At 43.3% G+C, this 17,676-nt stretch overlaps 1 protein-coding gene and 1 long non-coding RNA gene across 2 annotated transcripts in view; both read right to left on the reverse strand.

Annotated features, from left to right (window-relative positions):
* Positions 1-3,237: 3,237 nt before the first annotated feature.
* LOC117363539 lies at positions 3,238-4,959 on the reverse strand. The gene is made up of 2 exons (XR_004540092.1): positions 4,853-4,959; positions 3,238-3,474 (listed from the first exon to the last, which is right to left on the reverse strand). It is a non-coding gene; the product is annotated as an uncharacterized LOC117363539 (long non-coding RNA).
* Positions 4,960-7,738: 2,779 nt separating this feature from the next.
* Positions 7,739-17,676, reverse strand: part of LOC117368146 (extracellular matrix protein 2) — a 99,139-nt gene continuing 89,201 nt past the window's right edge. The window contains exons 5-6 of the mRNA XM_033961513.1: positions 9,704-9,903; positions 7,739-8,101 (exon numbers count right to left, since the gene is read on the reverse strand). Coding sequence (XP_033817404.1) covers positions 9,871-9,903 — 33 coding nt within the window. The 3' untranslated portion in view covers positions 7,739-8,101; positions 9,704-9,870. The remainder of the gene's footprint in view (positions 8,102-9,703; positions 9,904-17,676) is intronic.

The raw sequence follows: 17,676 nt of genomic DNA on the forward strand, positions 1-17,676 counted from the left end.
AGGGTGTCCTCAGCCCAAAGATCAGTTTGACCGCTGCATTTTGCATCAATTGTAAACGCTGCATGTTCTTTTGGGAAATTGCTAAATAGGCGATGTTACAGTAGTCAAGTAGACTCGGTACGAGGGATTGGACTAGGGTTCTGAATGCCGCTGTATCGAAATAAGCTTTAATGGATCTGAGTTTCCAGAGAGTGAAAAATCCCTTTCTGATCAAGGAGTCCACCTGGTCTCTCATGGTTAGGCACTGATCCAAAGTTACACCTAGTATCTTTATGGTAGGTTGGATAGGGTAATTAAGATTATTGATACATAGTGGTGATTTGGTGTCAAGTGGATGTGGCGAAGCAATGAAGAAAGTTGTCTTTTCTGAATTACATTTACATATTTGGGGGGTGGAAGGGGGTCAGTGACCACTGAGGGAGTGCGAGGGGCCATACTTACATCTTTCCAGTGGTCATCTGGTCAATTTGCTCACCCTTTTTTTTTTTTTTTTTTTTTTTGCTTATTCATCATTAAAATAGGTTTAGCCCCAAATGTTCAGTTGTGCCCTGGAAAATGTTTGATTATGTTAGGAAAAATGTCCAAGTCCTAAGCTCACCCTAGTCCTGCCCACGCCACGCCTCTAATGCACCCCCTTGAGATTTAGATGAACTACAGATGAATAGGATGGATAGCCATCTAGAACAGTGTATCCCAAACTGTGTGCCGGGGCATACTAGTGTGCCTCCTGAGATTCCAAGTGTGCCGCGGCACACTGAGGAGGAAGAGAGGCACCTGCCAGCTGTCTTGCCTATGCGGTACGGTGCCAATGCTGCATAGTGCTGCCCAATTCGTCAAAGGCCTGCATGTTTCCTCCTTCTTTCTATCGTCCTCCATCTTCCCCCCTGCCCTCCCGGTCTCACCTTTAAAGCTAATTATGGCAGCCTGCAGAGGATCACCAGTGCTATAGCAAAATAGTTGAAAAACACTGCTGTAGGCAATCAGCCAGCGCCAGTGCCTCTCCTTCTCTCCGGCCCTCTTCCCTGCTGGCACCCCCTACTAGCATCTCAGGGATATTTATTGAAAAAATAACAAAAATCATAACAAAAAACCCCCCAAAATATTATATCAGTTGATCCTATGACGATCGGGTTTTTGTGATTTGTTTCACATTAACCACTGAGGCATTCTTAATAGCCCTCTGAGGATCATAAAAAATGAATATCTAAACATTCTTTATATGGATAAGTATGCTGGAATTTAGGCTTTATGCTGTATACATCACATTCCGGCCTGTGAATAGCCATATTATATTAACACTGCAAAAAAGACTTGGGGCAGCTCAACCAATTGTTTTTCAAATTTTGCTGGACAAAGAGAGAGCCTAAATTGAGGCTGCATTTCTTAATGGTAAATTGGAGTCGGAGGGGTTGGGTCTCTCAGACATGAGATTAATAACGCCTGTCTGTTAAGACATACCAGAGACTGAATGCTTAATTGACAATGATTTACCCTAACTGCTTTGGAAGCAACATACTGAAATCCCATCTTTTCGATATCCCTCTCTCACCGCTCTCCCTACTTCTCCCTTCTGCTACTTCCCCCTCCTCTTTTCACCCTTCCTACCTCCCCCTCCCTCTCCTCCTGTCCTCCCCCCCCCCTCTTCTCCTAATCCTTCCTCTCTTGATGTCGCCTTGAGCCTGAATAGGTATGTACAACTCACAAATAGAAGATTAGATTAGACTATGGGCTCCTTTTATCAAGGTGCGCTAGCGGGGTTAGCGCGTCGGATATTTCATCAAGCGCTAACCCCTGCGGCAAGCCAAAAAACTAACGCCTCATCAATGGAGGCGTTAGTGACTAGCGCAGCAGGCCGCTTAACGCGCTGTATTCCGCGCGGTAAACCCCCTACCACAGCTTGATAAAAGGACCCCTATGTTTCATATCATTTCTACTCACTATTGTAGGCCCCGGGTCAATTGCTCCCCTATAAATTGGGCAAGGGTATTATATGTTGATCCAATGAGGGAGGAGTGGAAAGTACTAATACAGAAATTAGGAAGAGACAATTTTATAATAAATCAGATCTCCCTGAGAGGGGGGGGGGAGGGATGTGACCTTTGAATCAGGATTAGATAACCCAGCATTTTTAAAATGGGAAAAAAACAGGGTTATTCCTGCTGGAAAATCTCCTTACTAGGGAGAGGCTGTTGATCTCATTTGAGGAGTTTCAACAATGTATAGGGACAAGATGGGGTAATATATATAATCAAGTGAAACACTATATAACTTTCTTGAATCAGGACCTGCTTAAACTCTGAATGGGAGAAAGGAACTTTTTATTTTTTTAATGAAATCTCAGGATTGCACAAGGCTTTGTACAAATTAAAGAGAGATAAGGGTATAGGAGAGGTGAAACGGCGCTGGGAACAGAATTTAGGGAGAGGGCTAGGAGATTGGGAAATGTTGAATAATATTAAAAATGTGAGGTATGATTAATGATTTAGGAATCCCAGAGTGCTAAATGGACATTAAAGAGACAAGCGGCATTTCTTTAGGTATGGAATGGGTACTTCTTTATTCTATCACCTAGAGTACATAGTTTAGTTTCAGATAGTTTTCAGGATGAAAATTAGGGATTTTCACAAGATCAAGAGGTTAAAAACCAGCAGGTATAGGTCGGGTTGAGGTGGCGTGAATATATTTTCAGAGTGGATATGTGATAGGGAGAATGGTTGAAGCCACAAAGAACAGGCCTAAAGTCATTCTCGCTATTATGTTACTCGTGAGGGGTTTTAAGGATCTCCGAAGGGATAATGGGGGATAGATTCTGGGTTGGAACCATTGCCATTTTCTGTCACATACTCATGGGTTATTAGGAGAGGGGGTGGATAAAAAGTGTAAATCAGAACTAGAGAAGGGCAGGATGCTGGAAAAGACTGAGAGTGGAAATAAGATAACTATCTGAGGACAGTACCAGACATTCTGATGTCTTGCAATCTGGACGGAGTTATAGTCTTCGTTCAAATCAAGGTTTTTGTTGTATGACAGCATGCTGTCTCAGGGATTTGATGTTACTATTATTTGAAGAACTTTTATTAATCTGAACTATGTTTTATATCTCTTTTTGTTGTTTGATAATTATATATGTGTTTGTGTGAACTGCTTAGGTGTAAGCGGGCTAACAGAATTTTTAAATCAATAAAATAAATGTGAGGATATTTTGTAAAACACTGAACAACTCCAGTTGTGGTTTTGTACTCTTTATTTATTCAATAAAATAATGTTAAACATTAAAAAGTGAAGTATAAAAAGAAGCGTCCAAGGAAATAAGTTTATTCCAAATGCCAAATGTTGAACAATGGTGCTGCTGCAATGGGAGTTATTTTAACATTTCCAACTTGCAGTGAAATTATAAGATTATGTAACCCTGGTCTCTCTCCAGCTGTCCTGGGCACCAGCTAAGTTCTTCAAGTAGGGTACCCTGATCAGGACCTAGAAAAGAAAGTTTAGATTTTTGAGCTGGGTGCAGGCCAAGGCTGTGTTAACTCTGGTAGGCCGAAGAGTACTCTTTTCTGGGCACCTGTTATTTCATGCTTATCAAATAAACAGCATTCTCAGAACCAAATTCACAATGCTCCGTCAATCTGGTAAAAAGTACCGGGCTGGGAGCAATTTTCTCTTATAGAGCTATGCACACACAAATCATATGCATGCTATTGTGCAAAGTAGCCCCGTATAAGAGGGGAGGAACTGAACCTGGCGCCTGCTCAGAAGAGCAATTGCTGGGCACAACTCCTCCTCCTGCCTTCAGCTGCCATTCTTCCACTCTTCTCAGCTGATGGTGGCTCCAGAGCCACAATTAGCTGAGAGCCGGCAGAGGGAAGAGCGGTAGCTGCTGGCTCAGCTGATTGGAATTTCCCCCGCTGGCTAGCTACAATCAGCTGATCGGGGCTTTCCCTGCCGGCTCCAGAGCCACGATCAGCTGATTGGGTCTTCCCCTGCCTGCGCCGGAGCAGGAGTTGTCAAGGAAAGTCTCAATCAACTGATCGCAACTCAGGAGCTGGAAGGAGATGCCCTGATCAGCTAATGGCAGCTGTGAGCCGGCAAGGGAAGCCATGAATCAGCTGAGCTGACAGCCGCTTTTCTCCTTTCTGCTGGTTCTCAGCTGATAGTGGCTCCGGAGCCACCATCAGCTGGGCAGAGAGCGAGAAGGGCAGCTGCAGAAGGGGGAAGGGAACAACTGTTATATGTGTGTTGTGTGAGTGCACAACATATGCACAAGAGCTGCCAGAAAAATTTCCCATAAAGGGGGGGGGGATTTCCTTTAGTGCACCATAAGGAAAACTCATTAGAATACTAATGAGCTCTTTGTAATGTATTTGCTTAGGGTTTTCAATGGCTACTATGAGGCTCCATAGCAGCCATGGAGAACCCTTTTGTGCATCAGCAGCTCAGCTTCTGTGCCAGTAAGACTGCTTTAATGAGTCTTACCAGCACGGAAAGCTTTTGAGCATCGGGACCTCAGTGATTAACTTCAACTTGCTTTACTAACAGGAACTTGATAAACACATCTGATAACTTTTAACTTGATCCATACAGTTTAAAAATTTCCAAATGGTCACTTCATTTTCAAACTCATTCCCCCCCTCAATATCAAAGTTCAAAAAGGGAAGAAAATCAGTCTCATTCAAGTTCAATTGACTAGAGTGTCAGGAAACAGAATCTGGTAAATGCCATCCCATTCCTCTACATTCCAGAGTCTTTTCCTTCTCAAAGTCCTCAATGTTTCTGTCCCATCCTACAGGGGTTGTCCACTGACACAATGAAAATCCTGCTAGAAGTGAAGCACTCTTGCTCCCATTTCTCCTACCTGAGGTGTCTTTTCTCCAAGCACTCCTTCTTGCTCCCAACCTGGGAACACTCCGCAGGCACCCTTTGCTGTCTAGAACAGTGTTCTTCAACATTTTTACACCCGTGGACCGGCAGAAATAAAAGAATTATTTTGTGGACCGGCAAACTACTAGAACTAAAATTTAAAAACCCCGTTTAAGTCCCATCTCCGCGAGCTCGGTCCCCGCAAACCATCTGATCCCATCTGCACAAGCCGCAATTATGATTTTATATTGAACGTATTTTATTAAAGTATAAAAAGAAACAATATTCTGAACAATTGTGATTTTATAAATACAAATATACAGAGCACGGACCAACAAAACCCCTCTCTCCCCTCCCCTTCACATATATCCCCTCTACTATCAAGAAAACTGAACAAGCCAAGTTATTATAGAATGCTACATAGAAATATCATGCTAACAGAATACTGCAGTCCCCAGTTATGTCTCTAGCAGGATATATATTTCAAATCTGATATATTCTAATGACAAAATAGAAATAAAATTATTTTTTTCTACCTTTTGTTGTCTCTGATGTCTGCTTTCATCTTCTTTTCACTCTTTTCCTTCCAGCATCTGCCCGTTCCATCCAATGTCTGCCCTCTCCCCCTCTTCCCTGTCCATCAGCCTGTTCCTCCTCTCTCCTTTTTACATCATTCATTCTAGCTTCACTGCCTTCTTCATTTTTATCTCTCCTACACCAGATCTAGCATCTTTATCCCTCTCTCATTTCTCTGCTGACCCCCTTTCCAGCATCAATGTCTCTCTACTTTCTCATTCCTCTCTCTCCCCTTTCCCTCATCTGATCTCTCCATTCCACCCTGACCCCCTTCCCCTCCTGTAATCTCCCTGCCAGCTGTTTCCTTCCTTTTTTCTTTCTCCCTTCCCTCCTTCCTTTTTTTCCTTCTCCCTTCCCTCCTCCCTCTATCCAACATTAACTCTCTTACCATCCCTTTCCCTCTTCCCCTTCCAGTAGCTCTCAGTACTTGCCTGCAGGAAGTTGCCGGTAAATCACTGCCCTGGCAAATAGGAGAGCTGGTGGAGGGGAGACAGCCACTGTGAAGGCTCCCCAGGATCTTGCTCGCACACGCTGACCATCTCTCTCCACCTGCACCTGAATCTGCAGCTCTCTCCGTTCTACTCGCAACTTCCCCGCGGCCCTCTTCAGCAACTCGGCAGGGACGGCAATCAAGACAGGCTGCCGACGTCGAGACCTTCACTCTCTGAGTCCCGCCTATTTTGTTTCAACTTCCTGTTTCCTAACAGGCGAGACTCACAGAGGGAAGGCCCCGACGTCGGCAGCTTGTCTTCATCGCCTGAGGCTGGGAGGAACCGCAGTCAGCAGGAAATTTAACTGCCGACTTGATCTCGCCAGCCCTGCGCGGACCGGCAGAAATTTTCTGCAGACCGGCACCAGTCCGCGGACCAGCGGTTGAAGAACTGTGGTCTAGAAGGTCTTCAGACACTGTGCACAGCAAATTTCTCATGTCTTGGCTCCCAGGACTTTCCCCCTCAGTGCCAAGGTCTCGGCAGGGATGGGCAGCCAAAGACCTCTTTTTCATAAATACAATCCCTTGGCTGGCTCTTTCCAAAACCATTCACCAGACTGAACATCCCAGCCCTCCTTGCTTAGTGACTGCCACCATTCAAGTCAGGACAACAAAGAAGAAAGAAAAATGGGGAGACCCAATGATCCACAGTGAAAACAATCCACTGATGAAAATAAAAACTGTGGATACAGAAGTTCTGGAGATAATTTATTAAACACTGACATATAAAACCATGAAAATTCAATTAAAAAAGTACAAAGATAAAAAATACTTGATAAAAATCTGCGGTGTTCTTTGCTCACATGTTTAAAGACAATAGACTGTTTTCAGTCTAATTATTTGTGAGTTTGCAAACCATTGGACCCCTGAGGAAGGCGTTTTTGCCGAAACACGGACCGTGTAGGGTCTGGTTGGATTTTTATCAAAGTATTTTTTATCATTGTACTTTTTAAATTGAATTTTCATGGTTTTATATGCCAGTGTTTAATAAATTATCTCCAGAACATCTGTATCCACAGTTTTTGTTTTCATCGGTGGACCATTCAAGTCAGGAACATTTCCGGGGGGGGGGGGGGAGGGAACACACTTAAACCTTTACTGTAAGGTGGAAGTGCTCAGAAAGCAGCTGTTTTCATGCCATGAGATAAGTGCTGTTCAGATACAATATTTATTTTCTTAAACTGATTAATATTTTTGGCAAGATAATACGATCGTGGATCAGACTTCTGACTCAGACATCATTGCCGAAACACGGCGCTTGTCGAGTCGCATTTCCCGTTGCAGCAGCACCAGTGTTCAACATTTGGCATAAATGTGACTGTTTTAAGAACTTGTTTCCTTGGACGCTTCTTTTTATACCTCACTTTTTATGTTTGATTGCTTACATCTGTGAGGATTTTTTTCTCCTTTCCCACAATGGAATAATATTAAAGGCCTTTGTGGGTTAACTACAAGTGCAGAACCTAGCAAATACTATGTTAGAATACTGCACAGAGCATATTTCATTCAAGCACAATTATTCAAATCGGGCAGAATGTGTCAAATGTTAAAGTGCAGAGGATACTTTATATTACTCTTTTTAGAACTGTTCGGTGATAGGGGATAGATTCCGTACAAACGTAAGGAAGTTCTTGTTCACCCAGAGAGTGGTGGAAAACTGGAATGCTCTTCCAGAGGTTGTTATAGGGGAAAACACCCTACAGGGATTCAAGACAAAGTTAGACAAGTTCCTGCTGAACTGGAACGTACACAGGTAGGGCTGGTTTCAGTTAGGGCACTGGTCTTTGACCTAGGGGCCGCCGCAGGAGTGGACTGCTGGGCACGATGGACCACTGGTCTGACCCAACAACAGCAATTCTTATGTTCTTATACAGCATTTTTAGACTGCAATAGTAGATATATGGCCACTATTTTAGGCTGCGGTGTTTCTGGTTCACCTAAGCAAGTGTTGTTGCTGGATAAACCAAGGGCTTTTCGAGAGAAGGGCAAAGGGGGAACACTTTTGTTTTGCAGAATGAGTCTTGCTGCAATCTTAGACGTACCTGAGTCCCCAGCCTACTGGAAATGGAGAAATCTATTGCATCTTCTGCTCACCTGGGAGGCAAGAAAGGCTTGGGGTTCCCCCAAATGTAAGAAGCAATTCCTGATGATGTGGGATATTTATATACTACGCCTGAACTAAAAAAAAAAAAAAAAAAAGAGAGAGAACACTTTATGAAACAGAGCAGAGTTTAACACATAATAAAGAGATGCCTAGCCTAAGTCTTGTACATAGGGTAGGGGGAAAGAGAAGATGCATTTGTGTATTTATTTGGTTCGTTTTATATCCTGTCCTCCCCAACGAGCTCAGAATGGGTAACAAAGTTAACATACATAATGTGTAGACAGTCAGACTGAGAAGTTACATGTGTACAGTGGTCTTAGATCAGTGTTTCTCAGCTCGGTCCTGGAGTTACCCCCCTTTCCAGTCAGGTTTTCAGGATATCTACAATGAATATGCATGAAAGAAATTTGTATATAATGGAGACAATGTATGCAAATCAAGTTTATGCATATTCATTGTGAATATCTTGAAAACCTGACTGGCAAGGGGGGTACTCCAGGACCGAGTTGAAAAACACTGTCTTAGATCATCTTGGTTTGACATATGCAGCAGATCACAGTTAGCATACAATCAGATCATTTTTAAATCAACCGGTTATTTCCGCTGAAAATGACTGATTAGCGCCAAATTCAGAAGTGGCTAACTTGTGGGAGCAGTACCCTTCCTTAATCTAAGGGGGCCATAAGAACCAAGGCATTCAGGCAGGGACACTGTATGATGTGGAGTGTGTTAATGGCTTAGAGGAAGAGGGAGTGTACAGGGAAATACATTGCTAATAGATGTATGACTTGCTCCTTATCTTTTCTGGTTTCCATGTTTATGTGTTGCATAATTTCAATAAAGTGTTTAAACATTTAAAAATGCAATAGGCATATTAATCTCCTTGAGTTTGTCCACAAATTTTCCCACTTAGCTGGAGCAGCCAAATCACTGTGCTGCCTGGCCACACAGCCCACTCATGGGGCCAGAATCAGTCTGAGAATAACAAGGCAAGGAGAGTGAGCAGTAGTCACTACTTGAACAGCATTGCAGGATAGATAGGGATTCCTAAACTGGGTTTCACAAACTCTCTTCAAGGATTCCCCATCAGTGCAAGTTGTAGCTAGTTGGGGCAGGAGCGATCCTCAGTTGCTCTTGCCCATGCTGGCTCTGCTGACAAAATGGCTTCCAGGACCACAAACAGCAGTCTCACAAGACTGCTGCTGGAGGTCCTGGCAGCCATTTGGAGATTGGAGCTGAAATGGGTAGGAGCACTGTGGATCGCTTTTGCCCATGCCAGCTCCAGTTTTAAAATGGCTGCCAGGATCTCCCACAGCAATTCGCAAGACTGTTGTTGGAGGTTCTGGCAACCATTTTGTTAACAGAGCTAGCATGGGCAGGAGCAACTGATAATCGCTCCTGCCCCCTCAATGATATGAGGAGCCTACATGTGATTCCAGGGAGGGGGTTCCTTGTGTTGGAGCAGAGTGGGGAGGAGGGAGGAGGGAATTGGGTTTCTTGGTGTATGAAAAATATCGGGGTGGGGGTGGGGTTCCACCATAGAAAAAAGTTTGGGAATTATTGGAATAGGGAGTAGAGAGCAAAGTTGTATCAGATATCAACCATGCTGCCATGCCACTTTGCTGAGCTGCACAGCCCACCCACCGCCAGGCCAGGCTCATTCCAAGAGCACTCACTCGAGCATGAAGGCAGGGAGGTTAGGTAGGATCAGCACTGCAGCCACCACGGTTGGGAAGTACAGTATCTTAGGAGCCATGAAAGAACAACAGCAACTCTCCAAAACGCACAGGCAAAAATAGTATGAGACTGAAACATACAGTCTGCACATGCTTCTGTTCTTCTCCTACAGCTGTGTTGGCTCTGGGCCTGCTGCTGCCTAAAAAAAGAGAAAACCGAACATTATAGTGTTCAGTTACCCCCTGCAAGAACATCTAAGGCTGGATTGTCCAGTCCACAAAGTGGACAATTGGTCACCAGACTCACACATTGACAATAGGGTCTCTATCGCCCCCAGATCAACTCAAACAGACCGATGCACATCTGGTGTTGTCTCATGGCATGCAGAGAGATAAGAGTCCTCTTTTCTTGTGTGAAATCAGAACTACAAACCCCTGGGTACAATAAGGCAAGACCAGGACTGCATCAGCCCATGAAGTGGCAGAAAGAGACAAGCAGAAAACCTGCACAAACACACATAGAAGCTATCCCTCCAGGGAAGGAAACAAGGGAGGGGGGAGGGAAGGAGGGAATCCTAAATCAGTCCCTATGGCATTCTAAAGCCTGTAATTTATATAATGAGGCTGTGAAGGAGGCCAAGAGCTGTTCTGCTAACAGCCACTAATTTGTCTGCGGGACTGCAGTGGGAGAGACAGAAACCAAGAGAGTGACAGAGAGAAACATAGAGACAGAAAGAGTGTGCTCCTAGCAGCTATATTGGTATTATAGATGTAACCTCAGTCACTGTTGGAGGTGGTTTTTGGCTTGCTGCCCCACAGAGGTACACGATGAATTTGTAAAAAGTTAAATGGGGTCTCTGAGGATGCTGGGCTAACCCAAGGGTATCTGACACCCTAGGGGTTTTTTTTTTGTTTGTTTGTTTTTTAAAAATCTTTATTAATTTTCAAAACGAATACAAAGTGCCAAGAATTATACAGACATTAATCAACAAAATAAGCACTTAAATTCAATCAATAATAATGCAGAAGAAAAATATCCCTCCCCTCCAATCCAATACATTTAATCAAAGAATAAACCAACAAGATATCACCCCCCCCCCCCCACCCCCCACCGTCCTGGATGTGTATAAAAAGAAACAGAAAATTTAAACAACAAAGATATCTATATTGAAGTAACAAAGGATGTCAACGGGCCCCAAACCAAATTTTAAAAAATTGCTATGCCCCAACATATCAGCATTCATCTTTTCATATTTGTAACCTAAACATAAACTGGCCCACCATAAAGGAAAGTTGAGGCGATCGCAACTTTTCCAATTGCAGGTTATCATTTGCATATCTACCCTTGTCATAATTAGGAAAAGCATTTGTAGCGATCCATAGGAGGCTTAATGTGCAGCAATGTTCCACATATTACTGCCTCATACGTCAAAGGGATTGCTGATTCCAGTATGAGGTTAATCTGTCCCCATATTGACTTCCAGAAGTTGAGTATCAAAGGACAATAGAACAACAGATGATCCAGTGTCCCAATGTCTAATCTATTAGATTTAGAACTATCTAACTTGTGTAACCTAACAGGGGTCCAAAAAGATCTATGTAACAGATAAAACCATGTTTGTCTCCTAGATGCTGAAATTGTACATTTCATCCTCCAAGTCCAAATTCGTGGCCATCGAGATGCAGAAATATACTGCTTTATCTCAATGCTCCAAATGTCTCTAAGACCATTTTTTGGTTTCTTATTCAAGAATTCAGAAATTAATTTATACCACCGGGCGGCCTCATGCCCCATCAAATCTGTCTGAAAGCATAGGACCTGCAAGCTATAATGATTTCTGAGATTCTGCCACTCAGGGAGCACACTCTGAATGGCCTGCTTCAACTGCAACCACCTATAATTTTGAGATTTTAAAATACCGAATGATTGTTGCAGTCGTGAAAAATCAAGCAGTTTTCCATTAGATGTAACATCATCTAATGTTCGAATGCCTGCCTGCATTCAAAGCTTCCAGAAGTAGGTGGGTCTGGCACCCTAGGTTAACCTTTAACCATTTGCTTCCCTCTTCCCCTCTCCCCCGCCCAGGCAACTCAAGGCCCTAGCCTTTTCACTCCTCTTTCTTTCTCTTCTCCTCAATTGCCCTACATCTCCCTTCCACCTTTTTGTAACAGTGTCCAACATCTCATCTCCCTTTCTCCCTCCCTCGCATGTCCAGCACCTCATCGTCCCTCCTTCCCCCCTCCCCCCTCATTCTCTATTTAGCATCTTGAAGGAGAGTGTGGCACAGTGATTAGAGCTATAGCCTCAGCACCCTGAGGTTGTGGGTTCAAACCCCACACTGCTCCCTGTGACCCTGGGCAAGTCACTTAATCCTCCACTGCCCCAGGCACATTAGGGTCCACCGAGACAGATAGAGAAGATGCTTGACGTACCTGTATGTAAACTGTTTTGAATGTGGTTGTAAAAAGGTGGTATACAAGTCCCAATCCCTTTCTATTTTCCTGGGCAATTCTGTAACCTAGGAGCTCACATTTATAAACATGTTATGAGAGCAAATGTTTAGAATATGCATGAGTGTGTGTGCAACTATATGTGTTAGTGCTATTTTACAAATATCCACTGCCCTCTTAACATATATAGCACATATAAACATAGAGGGTGAACACAGGGGTAAGCATGAACAGAACGTAGACGGGGGCTCCCACGTAAAGAATATTACTAAGATTACCACTCTGCATCCTGACCTTGCCTCTTTCTGTGCCTTCTGTTACTAATCCTCTGCTGATTTCCCAGTCTGAAAATGATTCATCAACAAGTTCTCAACTTGAGTCACAGGCTTCACTTCCTGACTCCACTTGTTCTGTACCTAAGACTTATTCAGTTTCTCACTTCCAGATTCTTGCTGCCTGATGGCTGCTATCATTAGTTTTACTAAAATGGTTCAGTCAGCTGGCGTCACGACAAGCCCGCTTGACCCTATTCAGGTTTCCTGAATAGGTTTTCTATGCCATGTTTAATTGCCCTTGCCATGTTCCTGATAAAAACAATAGTCTCACTACTGGCACAGTTCTGAGTGAAAGCAGCCCATAGTTCATCCAACTTTGGAAAAAGAGCAAAAATTTGACTCTAGCCTGGTCTCCGGCTACTGCCCCATTTCCAATCTCTGTTCTGTCTCCAAACTTGCTGAAAGATTATTTTTCCAACCACTATTACAATTTATCATCGACATTTACGTGCTGCACCCTCAGTAGTCTGGTTTCTGCCTAAGGCACAGTACTGAACCTTATGGCTAAGCAGAGTGTTGCTCTGCTTAGCCATATTCATTCAGCAGATAACCACTGGAAAATTGCACTGGTGGTGTCCCCAGATCTGACTGCTGCTGCTTTAAGTTTTGTTGAACACTCATGTCTACTCAATCAACTGGATGAGATTGGTATTAGGAGACAAGTATTATAATGGGTCTACTCTTTTTTTGAGATATACCACAGTTCATCTTCTTCACTTCCTCAACAAATACCCTGTGGAGTTCCATAGGGTTCTGTCCTTATGTCTGTATTGTTCAATATCTTCTTAAACCTGTTGACAATGTTCACTCAAGATTTGGGCATTTCAGCTTTCTTCTACACTGCTGACATACTTCTAGTGCATTATACTGATTCGCTTCATCTTGATCTGTGTGCACTCCAACTGGCTCTTGACAAAATCTCTGCCTGGTTGGAGAATAATCTCCTTGGGGTCAACATTCAGACTGCAGTAGGCAGCAAACCTGGAAATTCAATGCAGAGGCCTTATCTTTTTTTAAAAATAATTTATATTCCACATATCCTACAATTCTATGCAAATTACAAATTATTCAGGTACTTAAGCACTTTTCCCTATCTGTCCCTGTGGGTTCCCACTCTATCTAATGTACCTGGGGCAATGGTGACTTGCCTAGGTTCACAAGGAGCAGTGCAGGATTTGAACCCACAACCTAAGGGTGCCGAGGTTGTAGCTCTAACCACTGCACCACACACTCCCACTGGTATAGAATTTCCAGTCTAAGTTCAGCCACGGTAGACAAAGCCATTTCAGGTTGGTCTTTATCCATCTTTGTTTGGAAGGATTGTGCTAACTCCCCTTATTAAGAATACTCGTATATTTATTAAAAAAAAAAAAAATCTTCTCTCCAACTTTATACTAGTTGCAATTATACCGCTAGTAGCCAATTAGCTGAATCTTATGCAGCCAAATTATTATCGGATTATTTGACAAGATATGATTGTTTACATTCTTTACAATTTGGGTATAGATCGTATCACTCCACAGAATCTATTTTGTTGGCATTAATGTATGAGGTATCATGCGGACATCCGCGCTCAACTTTAATGTTTTTTTAAATTTTTTAATGTTGTGATCAATTACCATGCCAATTAAGCCAATTTAAAAATATTAAGTTGCGCATGGATTTCAATTAGACGTTGCTAACCTAACTCAGGTGCTATTTATAGAATCAGGCCCCTACTTTCCTTTATAGGATAGACTCCTACTGCATGCCTTCAGGGCACCTTATTGGAGGCGCTCAGTTATGGCATCTCCCCCTCTCCTATCATCACCCTACCTCTGATCCAAAACACTGGAAAGTTGCATAAATGTTCCAGAACCTCTGAGCATCCAATGGAGTTGAGAGTGCTGCGTCCACAGTGCGTTGCCGCTGCTTGTACTGTAGCCGAGGAGATGCCTGAGCCTCTGTCAAGTTGCATACCGCCAGTCGGCACCAATATCAGTTCCGGCGCTGAATATCCCAGTATAACGTTAAACACTGTGACCAGAGTTTACTGTACAAGCAACGCTGTTCATGGAGTTCAAATAGCTGGCAGCAAGTATGTAGCCCTCTGTGTGAGCACTTGGATAGATTTCCAAGGCTAGAGTATGTGCAATACTTCCTGCTCTTTAGAAGGCATTTTATTTATTTGTTTCAAATACTTAGATGTCGCACAATCCAAAGTTCTCAGCAGGTTACAGAAAACAGACATCAAAACAAAACAAGAAAAGAAGAAAAGTTTAAAAACTATGAGGCCTTTATACCACCCTGTGGTAAAAAGTGGACTTAGCGCATGCGTGCATGGGTCATTCCCGGACACTACGGCCCTTTGTACCGCATGGATAAAAATGCCTGAATTTCCCATTTTTTTCTATTAATAGTCAAGCATTAATTTCCACATTAGCGTGTGAGTCACCATCGCCACCTATTTTGTAAACAGTAAGGACTCCTTGCTAAACACATGCTAATCAGTTAGTGCGTGGCAATGTAGTTGCCTTAACCGATCAGCACAGAACATGCCTACTCTCCACTCCAAGATCTGCCCCAGCACTAAAAAATATAATCTATTTTTAGCCCCTGGGTAGCACATGCTGATGCCAAAACTACCATGGAATGCTTGAGAACACCCTGTGGCAAGGCATTATGGGCCTGATTCTCTTTAGGATACTGATTTCATGGACGCCTAAGAGGCGGTCACCGATCACGTGTCAATCACGCATCGACATCCTAAAGAGAATCGTGTCTACATCACTGAACGGACGCTTCAAAGGTAGGCCAGCATTTTTCAGGCCTACGTTTAAGGGGGTCTGTCTCACGCCTACGTAGACGTGTAGGGATACTTAAGTATGCCCAAGGCTACTTCCAGGTGAAACCATGCCCACACCCCGCCTTGGGCGTGCTTAAGCAGCCTTACACAAGCCTACAATGTAGGCGTTCTCTTTTTTTAAAACATGCTGAGAGGTGGCCTACCACCTCCTACCATCGGACACGCATTTGCTGCAGTATGCACACTTTAGTGCTTAACGCAGCAAAGTAAAAGGATTCCTATATATTTATGCACATATGGTTGAATGTTCCGAGCCATAGCTCCACCCTAACACAGCCCCAGGGAATGCCTCTGTTCAGCTTGGGCTGTTTGCATGTAATCTTCCCTGTACTTAGGATGGCATTTTACAAAAGCTCGTTTCTGTGAGTAAAGCAGTTTTACCTGCAGGAATAAATACTCCAAGGCTAATATTCTATAAATGGAGCCTTATGTGCAAAACGCCATTTAATATTTATTTAAAAAAATTTCTAGCCCTCAGTTCACAATGCATACATAATCATCAAAACAATAACAGACAACTTATGTTCATCTAAAAACTTTCAAATAATAAATAAATCTTTCAAGAAAATGCCTCTAGTTTTCAACACATTTTTAAATTCCTAGATGCCTAAAAGTAACCTAAGTGGTCCTGTCAGATTGTTCCACAGCAAAACCCCAGCCACCAAAATTATTGAGGCCCTTATTTTTGTATTATTTCTTTATTTTTAGTGTACATTTAGGCACTCAAGCATTGTTCCCTATCTGTCCTTGTGGGCTCACATTCTATCTAATGTACCTGGGGTAATGGGGGAATTAGGTGGCTTGCCTGGGGTGGTGCCACACACTCCCCCTGCTTAGCAGTTCCTCGCTTGCTAATCGTAACATCTGACCTTAAAGATCTACGCGGCTGATACACTTTTAACACCTGTGTCAAATACCAAGGGATCTTATAATGAATTGCTGTGAAAATCAGCAAAACAGCTTTGTAGACGATGCAAAATTTCACTGGTAACCTGTGGAGCTGTTTCAATAGTGGTGCAGTATGATCAAATCTGCTTCCTCCCCCTATTAACCGCGCTGCTGCATAACAATTAAAAGTGGTATTAAAGGCGCCTACTGGCACCTGCATGACAGCTACAGAATTGCTGTACGACACTGTGGGCGTGGCTAATGCCGGAAGTGGCATTAGGCGTCCCAGCAGTGACTCACATGAAAGGTGAGCACTGCAAATTTAGGCCTGGAAAACCCTGGCCTACACTTCCAGCGCCTACCTTTCACAAAGCCGCAGTTCTATAAACGGCACCATTGCGTGACTGACATGCAATCGGCAGCCGCTTCTTAGACCCAAGTGACCACAAATTAGAAACAGAAACATGCTGAGAAAAACTGAACTTTTTTTTTTTTTTTAACTAATGCTCATTCTTCCCCCCCTCTCTCATATTTTCCCTTTTCCATTCTTTCCTTACAAGAATGTAGTTCTATCCCTGTCCCTATTGTTCCAGTTTGTCCAAATCATTTTATTTAGCTATGTACTAATATGTTTGTAGTGATGCCTATTCTTATATGTCTTGTAAAATAATTAGTATTATTTGTCATGCACTTTTAATTGATGTACACCGCCTAGAAGGCAGTATAACAAATTTTTAATAAATTTTGAAACTTGGAACTGGAGACCCCAAAGGTCAGATTCTGCATGCAGTTGAACACTGAAGAAACAGAATGAGAAATGCATTTCTTCCCCTCCCGTGCCAAAGACAAAGACAGTAGAGAGCAGTAGTATAAGCCTTCAGTAAGTACCCTATTTAGAACATGAACATGACATGATGGCAGAAAAGGGCCACGGCCCATCTAGTCTGCCCACACTAATGGCCCATCCCCTAACTACCTCCATGAAGAGATCCCACATGCCAATCCCATCTTTTCTTAAAATCTGGCACGCTGCTTGCCTCAATTACCTGTTGTGGAAGATTATTCCAGCGATCAACCACCCTTTCGGTGAAGAAATATTTTCTGGTGTCGCCATGAAATTTCCCACCCCTGATTTTCAACGGATGCCCTCTTGTTGCCGTGGGTCCTTTAAGGAAAAAGAGATCCTCTTCCACCTCGATACGGCCTGTGACATATTTGAACGTCTCGATCATGTCTCCCCTCTCTCTGCGTTCCTCGAGTGAGTACAGCTGCAACTTACCCAGTCATTCCTCATATGGGAGATCCTTGAGTCCTGAGACCATCCTGGTGGCCATTCGCTGAACTGCTGTTTGTGGTATGTGTATGCAGAAAGTGGCATGCAGGGGTTGCTATTGCCCAGCAGCAGTATAAAAATATGCCAGCCGATATTCAGCTGGCGGAAGTCTGCATTTTTA

Source organism: Geotrypetes seraphini, chromosome 1, assembly GCF_902459505.1.
Source record: "Geotrypetes seraphini chromosome 1, aGeoSer1.1, whole genome shotgun sequence".
Lineage (NCBI taxonomy): Eukaryota > Metazoa > Chordata > Amphibia > Gymnophiona > Dermophiidae > Geotrypetes > Geotrypetes seraphini.